Raw genomic sequence first — 17,820 nt, forward strand, 5'->3', positions numbered from 1 at the left:
AAAATGTCACTGATACAGTACCAAGCACAAGATGACATTATACAACTATTTATCTTAGGTGTCTTAGAGATGGAGGGTAGACAAGTTGGCTCCCTGGGGAAGTAGGATTTAATAAACTTATTTTCCAGGAAACAAGATAAGTAATGAATAGAAAATATGTCATCTAATAAGCATTAATACTGATTCTAGGGAGAAGAGGCCAAGACGGCGGAGTAGTAGGACGCTCGTGGCTCACACTCTCCCACAGATACACCAAGACTCACATCCACGGACCCACTCAGCCAACCAGAGCACCTGCAGAACTCCGACAGAACACTGTCCTCTTCAAAAGACAAAGACGCCAAAAATCTGTTTTATTCCTACATAGGCATTAGATAGATAAATAAATACTGATTCTAATGCTCTCTGAGAGATTTGGCCAAGTCATTTAGTCACTCCCTTTTTGACTTTATTTATTCAGAAAGGAGAGACTACGCTGCTGTCAACCCACTGTGGAGAGAAGAACGAAAGAAGGGGACCTATGCAGACTGCTTATTGCATATGTCCTGTGCCTACTATATCATATTCATGCTTGTGCAGATCTATAGATAATATCGGTCAGTTATATACTGATGATATCTGCCAGGATATCTATTTAGTCAATATGCTCAAATTTATATGGCCCAATAAGATGTCACTGTGTTTATAGCTCTACCATCGGAATGCCATTTCCTTTGGTAAGTACTACCCCCACCCCTCTTCTTTTAAATTGCAAATAACCTTAGGGAAGGGGAAATACTAGGCTGCTAATGTAATACTCGTATGGCTGTAGTCATTGGATTGTTTTCCTCAGTGACTGGAGAGACTCAAAGCAAGCATTAGACCTAAACACTGGGACAGGAGAGAAGACTCAGGCTGAGAAAAGCAGAGAAAGGGCACTGGAAGAGAAATCTAGAGATCCCAAAGGCAACTGTCACTGACACAACTTCTTTAATGGGCCATGTAACACTTTCATACTCAAGGCAAACCAATTCATATCCCCACTCCTTAAGCATCTTTAGGACATCCATGCTAATACTAGCAAATGAGAAGAACCTCATTTCCGGCCTCGGGTACAGACAGACCAACTACCCCAGGCTGATTAGCTGCTACCTTCTCTGGGAGGACAAAAAGAAATAAGGTTTGCCCCTGGGAGTCCCTGCTCTGCCAGCCTGACTCAGGACCATGTGGGAATTGCATCTTCCTCACATTCAGTTTTTGAATAATTTCGTGGGTGGGCTTGTTTCTCCACTCAGTAACGGCGACATCTGGCTGCTGTTCCCATTCAGGAGCATTGGAGGTGCTGCTTTGTCGTTTGACTTTTGAATGTTTGGGAACTTGTAGTTCCTCAAAACTCTTAAATTCTGGAAGCCTAGAATTTAAAAGAAAAGCTTTCAGATTGCCTGAATTCCTAATGTAATCTCAAGAAACACAATAATACCCCAAAGGAACTTACTCTTCCGTGTCACTGATTCGTAAGAAGTCAAGTTGTTCCACCACAGCTCCGGATATTAACGTCTGAAATGTGATTGAAAAAAGATTCACAGCTCTTAAATGTATCAAGCCCTTGTGACCTTTGTATATACTTTCCTGTAAGCGCGTAATACTTAAAAAAAAAGTTTACTTAAAATTTATACACGATTCTTAGGTAATCCTTAAATGAACATTCTAAAATCAGACAGGATTTCAGATGCAATACCCCTGACATAGAAAATACACATCAAGCTACAAGTTCATGAATCATCATAAATAGAATCAACATGAGATGAACTGATTTTTTTCCCCTCTGTTCTCTTGTTTATTTTTGAGCTGGAATTAAAATTCAGTACTCATCAGAATATTCAAAATATTTTGGGGAAAAAAAAAACAAACCCATGAAATACTAAAGCTGTTTTGGGAAAAGGCAATGTAAAATTGAGCTTTGGATTTTGCTACCGTAATACATTTCAGACCTAGCCAATGATGAGATACTGCCCAATCTTCATTTTTCAGGATCATGAAGGTGTTGATTATCTCGGCCAATGCTTCTCTATATTCTGGCAACCAATATTTGGTCATTTTATTTTCCATTCGTTCCTGAGTGTAGCTTTAGCAAATGAAATGAGGTCAAACTTGAACACATTTTTTGTTTGTCGGTGGTTCCCAGTGAATGATAACGATAACTCAATGATTCTTAGCACTGTCACTTCTAATTATCTGCTGAATTGTCAGATAAAAGTGAGATACATACCTCACAAAAAACAAGCCACACATTAATTATTATTTTAAATATAAGGCAACTCTTCAGAACTGTCTTCAATGTATTATTTTCTCTGTCTTCTCATTGTTCATTTCAAAAGTGAAGCAACAGAATGTGGGGAATGTTGCTCTTGTTGGCCAACCACCCAGAGTCCTGCTGTCTTCTTCTCTAGTGAAAACTCATAAAGTAGCACATCAACAAATACCTACTACAAATGGCAGGGTGGACATGTTACCAGCAATGGTACTAAAGCCTCCTTGCAGAGTCTGAGTGAGAAAGACCAGACATGCAACTGATGGACACATTTTTATGTGGTCCAGTCACAGTCAGCAGGGGTCTGAAAGCAGAGTCTATGCCTGGGCAGACAGCAGTGCCCAGCACAAGTCTGTTGAGTGACATTTCCTAAGATGCAGGCTACATCTACACATCTTGCTCGCTATCTAACTAATTTGTTAGACAGATACTTACTGAACACCTGTGCAGGTACTATGTGCCAGGTACTATGCTAGGTATTGAGGATACAGCATGGAAAAAAAAACACACAAAACCCTTGCCCTCTTGAAACTGAACCTTAGGTGTGTGTAAGAAGTAGACGATAAGCAAACAAACAAAAACCTAAATATGTTACATCAAATGGTAAGTGCAAAGTTGAAATGTGAAAGGTGGGGACGGGGAGTGCTAGGGCAGAGGTGGAGGAGGCATGTTTGCCATTTTATATAGGTGATTAAAAAAGACTTCTCTAATAGGGTGACATGTAAGTAGAGACCAAAGGGAGGACCAGACAACAATATGGATCTGAGAGAAGAGTGTATAGGGCTGAGGGGATAGCAAGTGTACAGGTCCTGAGGCAGGAGCACGCTGGGTGTGTTTTAGGGGCAGTAAGGAGGACAGTGTGGTTGAGTAGAGTAGACAGGGGAGAATGGTAGGAGATGAGGTCAGAGAAGAAGGTCCAGGTCATAGATGGCACTACTAGAAGGACTCTGGGTTGCACTTCAGTGGGAGAGAAGAGGCCATTGGAGGTTTATGATCTGTGACATGATCTAACTGCCCTATAATCAGGTAGAGTAGGAAGAGGCTAATAACTGTAACAGCCATTAGGAACTCAGGAGACAGCTATAAAAATCTAGGAGAGAGACAGTGGCTGCGTGGACCATGATGATAGTGCTGGAGATGAAGGGAAGTGGTTAGATTCTGGATATAATCTGAGGGTAGAGAAAACTGGATTTGATAATGGATTGTAATGTGGGATATGAAAGAAAGAGTCAAGAATTTTTAATTCTCAAAGCTGATAGCTAATACTGAAAACATAAAAATAATTTTGATTAAACATTTAAATTTTTATTAGCCTACCCACCTTAATACACTAATTCAGTCCATAAAGGAAATGTTTAATCTGAGATAACAGGTTAGTTCTGAATTCCATTAATAGTCTTTAGAGCTTTTGATTAAAAGAATTTAGTTGGTTGCAGGGGCTCCTAAATTCGTTTTTTTAAAATTGAAGTATAGTTGATGTACAATATTATCTAAGTTACAGATGTACAATATAGTGATTCACAATTTTAAAGGCTATATACCACCTACAGTCATTATAAAATTTTAGATAAATTAGTTTTATAAAAAATTTTATAATCAATTTGCTAGGCATTAATACCTTACTTAGTTCTGATGGTAATTAAATAACTTCATATTGTTATACATACGTCAAATGAAATATAATATTCAAAAAGGTATTCTGCTCAGCGATACTCAGTTATATCCCACCAGGTCCTCACCAGCTGCACATCCTACTTGAGACTGCTGCATCCCATCGATGTGCATCCCTCCCTGGCCTTACTTTTGGTTCAGCCCCCCCACTGGAATAAGTCCCATGAGATCAGGGACCTTGTATATATATTTTTCACTACTATATCTCCAGTGCCTCAAGAGGGAAATCAATAAATAATTGTTGAACCAATGAACCAATATTCACATATTTCCTACAGAGAGAGTAACAGTAAGCAGAGTACTGTGGGAATGCAGAGATGAGTAAAGCTTGGCCTGATAGAGTTCTTAATCCACACAGAGATGCAGACACAAGAAACGAGCTATACCTAAAATAAGAGCTATAGCAAAAGTTCAAGGAAAATGCCATGGAAACACACTGGAAGGAGAAATTAATTCCAGTTTCGGAGACGTCACTAAAGAGGTGACACTGACCTAAGTTATAAAATTAAAGTTATAAAATTAAAGGCATAAAAAAGAAAAAGGCAACTCTAGAATAGAGTAACAGCAAGAGCCAAAAAAACTAAATTCAATTACACTAAAGATTTTGCAAAGTACCCAGCACACTTGGGGAGTGGCAAGCAGGGCTGGGAATGAACTGCATGAAGAGACATCTTGGGTGATGAAGTCAGGAAGTGACGCTGGGGCCCAGTGAGGAGAGAGACTGTGGACCATGGGCTAAGGACATTTAAAAGGGCTTGAAATAAAACCCAGAGAAGTACACAGGTGCCATTTTCATTTACTATAATAAAGAGAAGACAAAGGGTGGTTTGGGGGAATGAGGGTTTGTCTACTGGGTATAGAGTTTCAGTATTGCAAGATGAAAACAGGCTTATTATCTGGTTAAGACTCTGTACTCAGGGGTACAGAGCATAGCAGAGACCAACAGATAGAAAGATTAAACAACTGATTAGGTGAAAGACTCATAAATGAGCTGATTAAAAACTGGAGAGGTGTCATTCATTTCCAAGATGTAGATACGGACCAGGACCTCGGTGCTCAGTGATGGGAAGCCATTATTTGTTGCTCTTTCAGAGTGTTGCACTAACTCATGGTCCAGCATCCGTCCCGTCAGGATTAAGACACTTGTACTGTCTATGTGAAATTAATCTGTTGTTGTTAAGCATCCTGGACAATCTGGTAATGTACCATTTTATTGTCTTTTGAATCTGCATCAGTAGAGACAACTTTCAAAACAGGCGTCCCAGTGAGAGATGATTCTGATAATACACTGCACAGTGGGACCTCCCTGACTCCCCTCCCCAACCCTGATCTCAGGACAATGGAAGCAAAATATATGTCCTTCAAGCAGAAGGCTACATGTTTATTTTCCGGGGAAACTGAAGAGCCCAAGAGAAAAAAAATCTCCAGGTATCAGCACCTGGGGTTCCCCCAACAAAAAGGGCTCTTGTCATCACACCATCTTATAGGTGAACTCATCATGACTAGGATCCTTGTTCTCAAACACACAGCTTCCAATTAGTTTTTTCTCTTTCACTCTTAAAAGTGAATGGATAGCTAAAGATTACCAGACATCTGAAAAATGTCTCCAATCTGAAAGACTGACCCCCTAAAGAACAGAAAAGAAACCAGAAAGACATCACATAAAAAGGAAAAATTTCAAAAACTCTCTAGTTAATATTCTCAGAGATAAGGCAAAATACAATACAAAAAATAAGAATAAGGTACTATGAAAAGGGAAAATTAAAAGCATGATAGTTAAAATACTAAATTGAATAAAGGAGCTGGCATGATAAATATCAAAGAATTTGCCCCAGGAAGTATAACAATAAGACAAAACAATAAAAAATAAAGGAAAAAGAAAAACTTAGATAAAAATCAACCAAGTATGTAAAATACAAACATCAATTAAATATGCAAAACACAAGCACCAGTGAATGAGTATGTAAACATGCCATTTACCATATTCTCAACATAGGTCACTCTTTATAAATGTTCCTCTTTCTTACTCAGTATTGAGCACCTACTACATAAAGGACTGTATGGAAATAAGGCATTTAAGTCCATAATGAACTACAATTCGAGTTAGTTTACATTAAAGGTCATAAAAGGATGTTTAAAAAAGTCTCATATCTGGTCTGAGTGATTTTGCAGAACTGGCTGTTAAAGTCTGGTAAGACTTCAAAGTCCAGAGATGCCGAAGGAAGGACAGCTACTTCCAGGCAGAGGAAACGGCATGAGCAGGAGGGGGCAGAACCACACAGAGTTCAGAACACAGTAACTCATCCATATTGGCTGAAGCAGAAAGAATGTTTAGTAGGAGATAACCATGGGTAGAGAGGTTGCACTGACTAATAGGGAACCACAAAGGGCTTCTGTGATTTAGAAGCTGTGAAAATAACCTTGTAAGATTCTAAATGGAACTATGATTATTTCCAGATTGGATGTTACTGGGGTGGGTAGGGAAAAGGGTTCTGGACCAGGGAGCTAAGCAACCTGAAGTTATACAGCAGGTTGCTTCATCACTCTGGACCCCAGCTTCCTCAAATGCAAAGCTAAGGTTGGAGTTGAGCTCTTAAAGCCTAAAATTCTGGTGGGCAATCTCTGCAACTGCTCAAGCATCAGATTGGAGGAATCAGATAAATAGGGTGGTGACAAAAGGAATAGGAAGGTAGACAGAGTAAAACCATCAGACAAAAACCTTACATAGAACATATATTAAGAAATATAGCTGTATCTGTGGATTGTGTTGAGAACAGAAATACACTGAAATTCGGAAGACTACCTGTAGACGGTCAACATGAACTTTGACTCCTCCAACTATTCCTTTTTTAAAAGCTGCCAGCATATCTAATATAGGGTTGAATCGGCTACCTCTGAAAAATATAAACAGATAAACAAAATGTGCATATTAACAACAGAAAGAGAAATTAATAATCTAATACCAAGTGCCCTCTACATAGGCAAAGCACTCTGCCATCTGCTGAGACGGATAAAAAAAAATACAAAGAGGCCCTGCTTCCAAAGCGTTCAGTGTTACTGTGGTGAGGTGCACGCATCACACTTCTTTTATCAACCTACCTTATATTGTCTTCCCGGATGAGGACAAGGAAAAGTGGACGTCCGTGCATTTTCCAGTATTGCTTAATGAACTGTAGTGCATTCTATCAAAACATAAGAATGAGGTAGGATGTAATGGAACAGTATCTGAGCTGATAAGGATGCTTAACCATTAGAGGCAAAAAGCCAACAATACTCTTATATAGAAAGACAATTCACAATCAAACCATGGATAATACAGACTATTTAGGGGTAGAAATGTTCTCATACACACAAGTTAAGCTAGAAACCATTGTGATTTTAAACTTTGTTCTTAAAAGTAATCAGATCACACATGTTTTAAGGCTGCTTTGTGTGTGTGTGTGTGTGTGTGTGTGTGTGGCTTAATAAACAGAGCTCCAGAATGGTCCCAGGGAGGGAAGATCAACCCAGGGTTGTCACCTAGAAGATTAATTCTCACTCCACATAACTGCAGATTTATATTACAGCAGGTAGAGGAGACTAGACTCAATCTACACAGACCACCAGAAACATGGAGAATTCCTTATTTGACTCAATTTCTATTGTCATCATAATCATCATTATCACATCAAAGACTTATGTAACACTTCCCCATGTGCCAGGCACTATTCTGAGCGCTTTGCATTTATTCACTTATAATTCTCAAGACAGCCCTATTCAGCAATACGGATGAGAAAACAGGGGCTCAGAGAAGTGAAGTAACTTGTCCAAGATCACACAGCTGGTAAATAGTGGAGCCAAGGTTTTAATAAATGAAATTTGGCTCCAGACTCCATGCTCTGGACCATGACTCTAAGCTTCTCTACTCTGAATGGAAAAGGGAGTAAAGGAGAGTTTAACTGACAGGTGTTATGAATCAGTTGAGGTTTTACTTGAAAATTCTTCATAAATAAAATCATTTTGCTAACTCAACTTTTGCTCAAAAAGAGAGAACCTTGCTGTCGTCTGAACGTGGTTTCCGAAACAGTTCCCCTTCTGCTTTTACAAACTACACTGTACATCCTTTCACTCCATTTGTAGAAGGTGGAACAAGTCAAGTCATACAACTTTACAGAAAACAATACACCTATTATTCAACTGCTGCAAGTACTGGCAGACACTGTTTTACTTTCATATTTGATACTGTGTTAACCCAGTGTCACAGACCGAGGGGCACTCAACTTAATAACATAGAATCAGTAGAAACAAAGTCATCCCTTTTCAATAAAAAAGTGTTCTGAAGCTACCTTTATGTCATCTATCAGCAGTAAAACATCTTGAGACATGTAGAAATCACTTAGGTCGAAGATAATAGGGTAACAAACCACAGTCTTTCCTAGAATGCGATAAATCTGTGGGAGATAATTAAAAAAAAATAAATACAAGAGAGACCAAAGGCAAAGGTACAGTAATACAAGCCCTAATAAAACTTAAAACTGATGTTTAATTCTGAATAAGCAAATAACATCTTCTAAAATCTGCATAACATCAGAAAGTGGTTGTTTCTTGATTGAATCAGTATGCTAATAAACTTACAGTAGTCCACCTCTACTATAAAGGGAAAAGCCCCTGTTTGAGTAAATACTATTATTATCAGATATCTCAGAAAGCTTGGAAATAATGTAGCAGTAAGTTGCTTACTTATTCCTAGAAGACATCTGTGATATCAAACAAAACAAATTATTTTCTTGAAGAAAATAATAATTCAGATAACTATTTAAGGAAATGTGAGAATGGATGTATAGCAGGTCAAACATCATTTCAGTCTGTGGTATTACAGTCTGAACACTGCTCTACAAGGAAGTTTCATGAGCACCTTTGATGTACCGAGGCAGCCAATGGGCCTATCTGGCCTTCCGGAGAGTCCTAATTTTTCATTTATACCCAGATGGAAATAAGCCTGTAAGACACAAATTTGTAAATCAGAGTCAGGCAAGAATCCATGCTTTTCCTTTTTTGTCCCGTTTTTTTTCCCCCTTGACTACTGCCCTGCTAATTTCTTATCTTCCCAGAGAAAAAGAGGCCAGGGAAACTTTACTCAATGAACTTGTAGGAAAACAAGTCAGTCAGTAATATCAACTTAGATTTGGGGGCACTGGGAGATTTGAGAATAAAACTTTTACAGATTCACTTAGTAACACTCTAAGATTGTTCTTACGCTTTATAAATTTACGATTCGTATAGCTCTATCTGATTCATATAAGAACGAAGAGAGTTAAATGCTTCCTACGTGATAAAAAAAATTTGGCTATCCTTTAAAAGTTTTAAAAAACAGGGCCACATAACTTCTACTAGACTTCCACCCTCAAGTATTTCCCACCAACATGGACAAATCTTACTGATTTTTCTGATGATATGAATTTTATGAAAAGTTGAATCCATATGCTACAAGTGAATGGTCTAGTTATTCTCATTACTCCTTAGCTAATAACAATTTCACTTTGGTATGTGTTGAAAGGAATGTAATTGATTGTGTGATCCCTGAAAAAAACCAGAAGTATAAGACAGGGTTATAGATTTTTAAAAGTACACCGATGAATACACAAACATAAATCAATATGGGTATATATTTACATAAGTGGGTTCATATACTATATAATGTGCTTGGTGCCTCATTTTTTTAACTTAATATTATTTTTTTACAAAGTAAAAACAGACTTGGAGTGAACTAGGAGTCAATCAGCTCTGATAAGCTGAGCACCTAATCCAATCAAAAAGCCCCCTTACCCTATTTAACATCTATCCCCTGATGAAGGTAGCTCCCAATTTTTTATTAGTTAAAAATTAATTCAGTAACCATCTTTGGACAGCATGCTATTATTTCTGTAGGATAATTTCCTAGACTAGATGGATCAAAGAGACTATATGTTCTCTTTGAAACCTAATGCCAGGTTGGTCACCCTCCAGAAGTAATGGGCCAATTTACACTGACATTAATAGTACACAGGCCTTTTTTGTCACTCTCCTGGGTCACAATGATATTTCATTTTAGTTTTAAACTATCATATTCAAATATTTTGTGGCTGACCATTTTCCCATATATTTAATGGCTATTTGTATATCCCATACATTTTTTTCATTTTCTTTCCCCTTCTCTACTGGGCATTTGTCATTCTTCTTCATTTATAAGAGATCTTGATATATTTAGTGATTTTTATATTTAAATCATTTTTTAAAATGTTTAAATCTTTCATCTGTCTGAAATTTATTTTTGTATCTGATGAGAAGTAGAAATCGAACTTAAATTTTCCTAAATGGAAAATCAAACCAACTGTCTCTAAACAATCTACTGATTATGATTTGAACTGATTTCAAATGTGAACCTCATCGTATACAAAATTAATGTTATCACCAGAGCCCTCTGTTTGTTCTGCCATGGTGCCCACATCCACGTCAGAGTTATCCCTGTGTCTCTCCTGCATTGTGTGTTCCTAGAGAACATACCCTGAGTAGGCACTGTGCCTAGCATAAAGCTGGTGCTCAGAAAATGCTTGATGGTTGAATGAGGCAGCATCTGTAAGACCTCATGAGCCACAGGTGCTGTGCATATTAAATCTGTAACAGCAGTGCTTTTAGACAAAGTTAACTGGCCAGAAAAAGTACTCTAAGCATTGTGTTGTATAGCTGCACTGGAACTACAGTGCACAGCACTAGGAGACCCCCCCACCCCTCGCCCTTTCCCTTAAATATTTTCAATTTTTCAGAAATAAGTATACACTAAAATACTTCAGATTTCTTCTTTTAGACAAATGATCATATTAATCAACCATGCACAAGCTGAAATGTACTGATCTAGGGAGATCTAGAGAAAATCTTTAAATACTACTCTATTACAATAAAGGGACTGTCCTTACCTCTCTGACCCATGGTAGAACAGGTCTACAACAATGAAGTAATCAGGCACAGAATACTCGCTGCATTCCAGGGCGCAGATGATACTGTCCCCACTCTGTACACATTCACACCACTCTATCCTCTGAAACATACAGTAGTGACCAAACCATCCCGAAGTACAGAATTACTTCATTCTAGATCTGCACTGTATTCAGATCTGGGGCCAATCATGCCACAGTTACTACATCCTGAAACACCAGCCACTCACAGGGGAAGTCCTGCCCCCAGCTGTCTGCCCTCACAACCTTCTCAGTGGGCCGAAGGAGGGAGCAGCTTCTCAGAAGAGGATGATCAGCCACTGGCAAAAGAATATGTGTATTAACTAAGGGAACACTTTCAGTATTAGAAGGTAGACTACAAGAAGCAATGTACTAGGCAGTGTATCTTAAGGATGAATCTCAAAGAGCAGCTGGCCTGGAACATCGAGGCTACAGTCACAGAGAATCTTCTGTATGACATGTGCCCAGGGAAGCTGGGCTCCTGGTCGCAGATCTGTCTTTTTAGCCATGCCACACACCCAAATGGTTAATCATGAGTTAACATCATCTTTAAAACAACAAAATTTAAAATAAGTCAGAACCTGTTGTAAGTCTTCGCTTTGCTCTGTGGCAGGATGCTTCCCACCACCTCTGTGATTCCTTAGCACCTCCTCCTAATGTCTATTATAGGACTGATCAAAGTGGATTGTAATCAACTGTTTTTTCTGCCACACCACCAGACTCAGAGGAGAACAGGGACAGAGTCACTTGATCTGTGTGCCCCACACGGTGCTCTGCACAGAATGGTGTTCACTGACGAATGAATGAATAAAATGCCACATTTAAGTCATCTGGAGTCACGTTGGTCTTTTAAACCTTAACTATGAGTTGTCTGGTAGAATATAGATTCTAATATAAATTAGGCCTAAAAAAAACAGATTTGGGTTAATCTGCTTTGAGAGTATGTTTATCAAAGAATAATAACCTTTGTTATCATTCCCTGCAGCTTTCAGTGAGAGACCATAAAAACGTCTCAGCAAACACAGCTCACCTGAATGATAAGTGCACAGTGTTACACCTTAGATTTTTGCCCCCTCCACACTGTCTCCTCTCTCTGCCTTGTGAATTCTTACCTCCCCTCTGGCCTCATTTTACCTCTTCTACCATGAAACCCAGTTTTCCATCATTTACTTCCTAGTGTGATTTTAAACTATTACCTACTCTAGGGTTCCTTGCATTTTCAGCTGTGTCTCTTTAATTGGAGGGTGGGGGTGGGGAAGAGCTGTAAATCAGTTAGGGGAGGTTTACGGACTTTCTAAGGGCTGGTGCTCTGTGTGACCTGACATCCAGGTTCTAAGGTCCAGTCTGATTAGCAGTAACTCTGGGGCCCTGCATTTTCCCTGCAATGTGCACCTCACTTCTCTAGGCTGTTATTCTTCATATAGCATCAAGGCTTTGATCAAAAACATTTGTATCAACTTAACTGACTTAATCTTGATCACTTGAGAGAGACTGCTCTAAACACTTCCACCAAATACTGCAGAGTTTGTTCCTGTACTGTTTTTTAACAATTATCAAATAAAACCAGTGGTTTATAAATAATTAGTGGAAATCAACAACTTCCCGTCCCTAATGAGCAAGAATGTGCCTAAGCTCAGGCACTGCCGGATCCATCTGCAGACAAGTGCATGCAAAAGACCTCAAAAGTTACCTTTTAATTCAACCTCATAGGTATGTAACTGTACCAAAGATAAATTTGGATGTCACTTTGTAATTATTTTGAGACCCAGCAAACAAAAGGGGTAGAAACTATGTCAGTTAAGTCAAGAGAAAAAGAGAAGTAGTTATTACCAATAATATTTAGATGAGAGAGTTTCTTTAATAGTTAATAAAAGGGAAAAATAATCAAATCAAATGTAAAGGTTAATTTTTTAAACAACTACTAAAATTAAAGCCAATTTGTTATTTAAGTGATCAGTCCAGGTTAGTAATAGACTTTAGCAAGGAGTAGAAATCAACAAGACCTATGACTATGACTATGATGTACACACACATTGCAGTTGTGTTTTAGTAACAAGGTCTGATAGAGTGGGTCTCTCAACTTAATTAGAAAGGCTTTTGGATTAATGACTCTATCTCAGAACTGGATTTTAAATATGCTTCTTGACTGTAAACTAAGTTTAATCTTCACGCTCTAGTACCTCCATAAAGCAGACAGGAAAGAAACAGAATCACACTTACTTTCACAAGCTCCTGCTGGGCCCATATCTGAATGGGTTCTACCTGTTGAGGAGTTTGAGTCTGAATACCGTATGTGTTGAGAAAAACTTGAAGGCTGAAGAACACAGGGAAAAAAGAGAGACATTTTAAGATAATCCATTTATAGTTTGGGCAATGGTGAATGAGGATGAGAAAAGGGAAAAGACCACGCTAACTTGGAGTTAGTAATTTTTATAATGTCAGCAATATGTCATCTGCACTGGAATCCAGAGGCCCTGTTGGGCTCTTCATAAAGCATCAGATGGGAGCTTTGGGAGCTGGCAGAGGTTAAGTACCGACTCTGGGAATCCCCATAATCTATCTGCATTAATTTCTCAAAACTACACACCAGGCAACACTGGCACTGGTCATGGTCTTTAATATTCACACCAACTAAAACAAAATTATTTTTAAACACGAAAAGAATGTTGTCCTGGCACTTAAAGTGACATTAGTGACATCCTTGAAACCCTGTCAATGAGTCTATGAGTTAATTTCTACCACCACGTTCAACGTTGTAAGCATAATGCAATCAGCCTCCCTCCCTCAGCCCCCAGAAGAACATACCACCCATCTGGATTTCATACCGTTGACTTTCTGCTATTAGCGCTACGTAAACGACCAAATCATTTTCCAGTGGGCCCTGCAATACAGAATAAGGGATGGGGGAAAACATTTGAAAAGATCTGGTCATCATCAGCTACAGTGAGAACCATCTCTAAGCAGTTCATTAAAATGATGGACACCAGCCGACTCTAAGCAGTCGCCTCTCTTTCCTTGCTCTCCACTGCCGACCAATCAATCTGATGGTGCAGACAGAGTAATGGAACACCAAGGAATGGAAAGACATAAATCTCACCACTACCAGAGGGGCTGGCCTGTCAGGCTGCTTTGAATGATGCAAAAGAGTAGTTTGGGGACCAAGAGTCATTTTCCATCATTTAACTATGAAGGGAAGAGTAGGAACTAAAAATAAAGGCCCAATTTATGTATTCTCTAAAAAAAAATGATTGTGAGTTAAAATTGTTCATCTGATATCTTCACTACATAAAGCTATTCCCCTTCCTGTTAGCCAACTTTCCTTCCACACCTTACACATCAAAATAACTTTATTCTAATATATAGCATCTATGGTAGAGAATAAACCACCCAGTTGACTATATAATTAGCACTGTGTTCATTAAATACAAGCTGTTGGGCTTAATAGTTCTAAACAAGATAGTGTTGGATATCTGCTACTCTTTTTCTGGGTGGAAAAGATTCACTATAACATATTATGCACTGTTAGAGGAAACCCAATTTTGACACTGTTTATAATTAACACAGAACATTAAGAAGTACCAATAAATTACACTATTAGGAGGCTGTGAAAATACTGATTAAATATAATTTCTTTATAGTAATGAATCCAACATTCCCAATAGTATGCTCTAAAATGTTTGATTTACAATCAGTCAGTTCCTTGATACGGTATTCAATATGCCACTAGAATTTATGTATGATGGAAGGCAAGAAACACCAGAATACATATACCAGCAGTAAATAACTTACAGTCAAAGGATGGTTCCCAGAATCATCGTGAAAATGCCATTTCAGGCAGTCTTCCGTGTGATTTAAATGAATACATAAAATACGATGTAACAACCCCACTAAAAGTAAATACACATTAAAAATACTATAAATTTTATCTTTAGTTGATAAAGACTTTAAAGTTGATGTTACTCAAAAGGATGAGAAAAAGTCATTATTCAGAGTCTCACCAAGAGTTCTAACAAATGAAAGCGTTAGCCTTGATTTTTCTTGGATGAAATCTCCTATTCATCAAGAGGAGGGGTGACCTGAGAGTGGGCCCTTATCTACACTCTTCAGGACAATTAGTGCTCTTAAATTAAAAAAAAAAAAATGAATACATATATTAGAATACAGATGATATTTCAGTGACAACAAATAAGGCAGCCTGACAGATCCTAGTTGGCAAATTGGTATAATCACAGGTCTGTTTAGAACAGTGCTGTTTGCATTTGTATGACAGAGTATTCTAAATCTAAAATGCCCACTACACATGTTGAATCACAGTGAGCATGCAGTTAGGGGATGACCAGATGGCTGAAGAATTCTTTCATTGTGGAAACTCAGCATTTCATAAAGTTCCAAATCACAAGCCATCTACCATAACGAGCTGAGGCCTCTAACCCTAGCCCAAGTGAGACCTTCCCTCCATTTCCACCCACAGAAAGACTTCACCATGGTCAGTCCCTCCCCCAACAATCCTCTTTCACTGACAACATTGGAATTATCTTTTCTCTATTTTCACCATTTTCTCCAAAGCACCCAAACTGCTGTCTGAACCAGCGAAGTCTCTCTGAAAACTTCCTGGTAGTAATTAACACCGTCTATTTCTGAGTGGCGCTTTCCTTAATAACACTGTAGTATTTTCTGCTTCAAGGTTCTCAAAGCACACACGCACACACACGTACATACACATACCAAGCCCAGTGTGGTGCTGGAGCTCCGCATTTTAGGCGCATTTATGCACTCATTCATTTGACCAATAGTTAAGGCACACTCACACACAAGGCTCCAAACTATACCCCAGTGTTACAAGATGAATACAACCCAGTGTCCCTCGAGTTCAGAGTGTACTGGGACAGATGTACAAGCGATGTTTTCAAATGTGTTTATTATAACGGGAAAGTATTCCACTGATATCTCTCTTTGGGCAGTACAGATCTACCCTATTAAAAAAAAAAAAACAATGGCTGCAAGGCATTACATTTTATGGATGTACCATAATTTATTCAAGGAATGTTTCTTGTGATAACACTTAGGTGGTTTCCAAAATTTCCAAGAATCCTGAGGATTTAGGGAGAGCACAGAGTGCTTAAGCACGATACTGGAAACACAGCACCAGTAAAGGACACTCATACTTCCTGCAGTTGTACTTAGAGCTTTCACACCTATCCTAGCAGAGTTGCTCCTCTCTTCCTTGCTGAGATTTGCTGTAGTATCTATGTGGCCCTTGGTCTCATTGGCTTCCACCATTCTAAGACATTAGAACCATCCACAACCCCCTTTTTATGACTAGTTCTTCCTCCAAAGAATTCCAAACATCTTTTAAAAGAAATCCGCAAGTGACTTACCACCTTCCTAGTTTTCTCTCACTTCCTCAAACACAGAGCATCACTATTTCCGTACCTTCCTTGCCTCAGTTAACTCTGTACTCTGCCATCTAATCTGCTTTGCCTTTGAGATGAAGTCTTCACACTTCAAGGACACTCAACTCCTTATCAACTCTACCTCCACCCCAAACAGGCTCACTCCAGCTGAGAACCTCAGAACCATCTTGGATGCCTCCCTTTTACCCTTCTTATTCAATTTGTCACCGAAATCCTGTTAATCCCTTTTTCATAAAGTATCTTGAAACATGTTCTCTTTTCATTTGTATAGTAACATTCAGGATTGAAAAGCAACAACAACAATAAACACTTTACATAACTTTCTACATTCCATATGCGAGGAGGCACTGTTCCAAGTGCTTTAACAAACAATTATTTCATTTTACAGGTAACAAAAATGAGGCACAGAAAGCTTAAGTAATTTATTGAAGGTCACAGAGCTAGTAAATAGCAGAGCTGGAATTCACATCCAAGCAATCTGTGCTCATAATCACTCAGTTATTTTGCCTCTCAAAGAGTGGAAAGAGGGCAAGTTTTAGAAGTGAAGGACCCACATACAAGTTCTATCTTGTCACTCTCTGTCTCATGATCCCGGTCACCTAATAGGTGCCTTCAACTTATCATGGACAAAACGGAACTACTGACTTCCTTAAATTCACTCACCCTTAAAATATTTCTTATAACCAGTAACAGCTTAAAAAAAAAAAAAAGATAGCACGTACTAAGCACCACTAATGCTACTTACTCATTAACACACCCCTGTTAGGTAGGCTACTATAATTATTTTCATTTACTGATGAGAAAACAGAGGCACACAGTGATTAAAAAACTTAAACATCTTATAGCTAATACGTGGCAAAGTGGGGATCCAAATCTGGCCAACCTCATCTATCTCTTAAACATTATAGCATCCTGCGTGCCCCTCTAGTGTGCTGCTAACTCACCAGTGAGTCCCACTGGCTCTACCTCTCCGTGCTTTGGCATGAATCAAACATGCCACTTCTCTCCACCTCTACTGCTACTATCACCCTGCTCAAAGTCACCATCCTCTTTCACTCAGTCAACTATCTGTCCTACCTGCCTCAGTCTTATCCCACCGCTCCCAACAGTCCATCCTCCAGATAGTAATGAGGACGGTTTTTTCAAAAAGTATACATCAGACCACCTCACCACCCCACCCCCACCTGCATGCACACATAGACACCCTGCTTAAAAGTCTCCAGTGTCTTCCCATCACCCGGAGAATAGGAACCAAACTGCTCGCCATGGCCTCCAAGGCCCTACATGATCTAGCTCCAGCCTGCCTCTTCCTTCTCATTCTCCCTCCTCTTCTTCACAATGTTTCAGTCACACTGGGTTCCCTCTTCCCTTGAACATGCCAACTGTGTTCCTATCCCAGGGCCTTTGTACATGGCACATTTCTGTTTGGAATGTTTCTCATTCAGATTGTTGCACGAGGCCCTCTTGTTATGCA

At 38.9% G+C, this 17,820-nt stretch overlaps 1 protein-coding gene across 4 annotated transcripts in view; it reads right to left on the reverse strand.

Moving 5' to 3' along the window:
* Positions 1-17,820, reverse strand: part of PHKB (phosphorylase kinase regulatory subunit beta) — a 164,428-nt gene that overhangs the window by 33,075 nt on the left and 113,533 nt on the right. For all 4 annotated transcript variants that reach the window (XM_031458514.2, XM_031458512.2, XM_031458513.2 and 1 more), the window contains 8 exons: positions 13,758-13,813; positions 13,153-13,246; positions 8,856-8,939; positions 8,287-8,391; positions 7,061-7,143; positions 6,765-6,855; positions 1,475-1,536; positions 1,228-1,390 (listed from right to left, as the gene is read on the reverse strand). In XM_031458514.2, the coding sequence (XP_031314374.2) occupies positions 1,228-1,390; positions 1,475-1,536; positions 6,765-6,855; positions 7,061-7,143; positions 8,287-8,391; positions 8,856-8,939; positions 13,153-13,246; positions 13,758-13,813 (738 nt within the window). The remainder of the gene's footprint in view (positions 1-1,227; positions 1,391-1,474; positions 1,537-6,764; positions 6,856-7,060; positions 7,144-8,286; positions 8,392-8,855; positions 8,940-13,152; positions 13,247-13,757; positions 13,814-17,820) is intronic.

This window comes from Camelus dromedarius, chromosome 9, assembly GCF_036321535.1.
Source record: "Camelus dromedarius isolate mCamDro1 chromosome 9, mCamDro1.pat, whole genome shotgun sequence".
NCBI lineage: Eukaryota > Metazoa > Chordata > Mammalia > Artiodactyla > Camelidae > Camelus > Camelus dromedarius.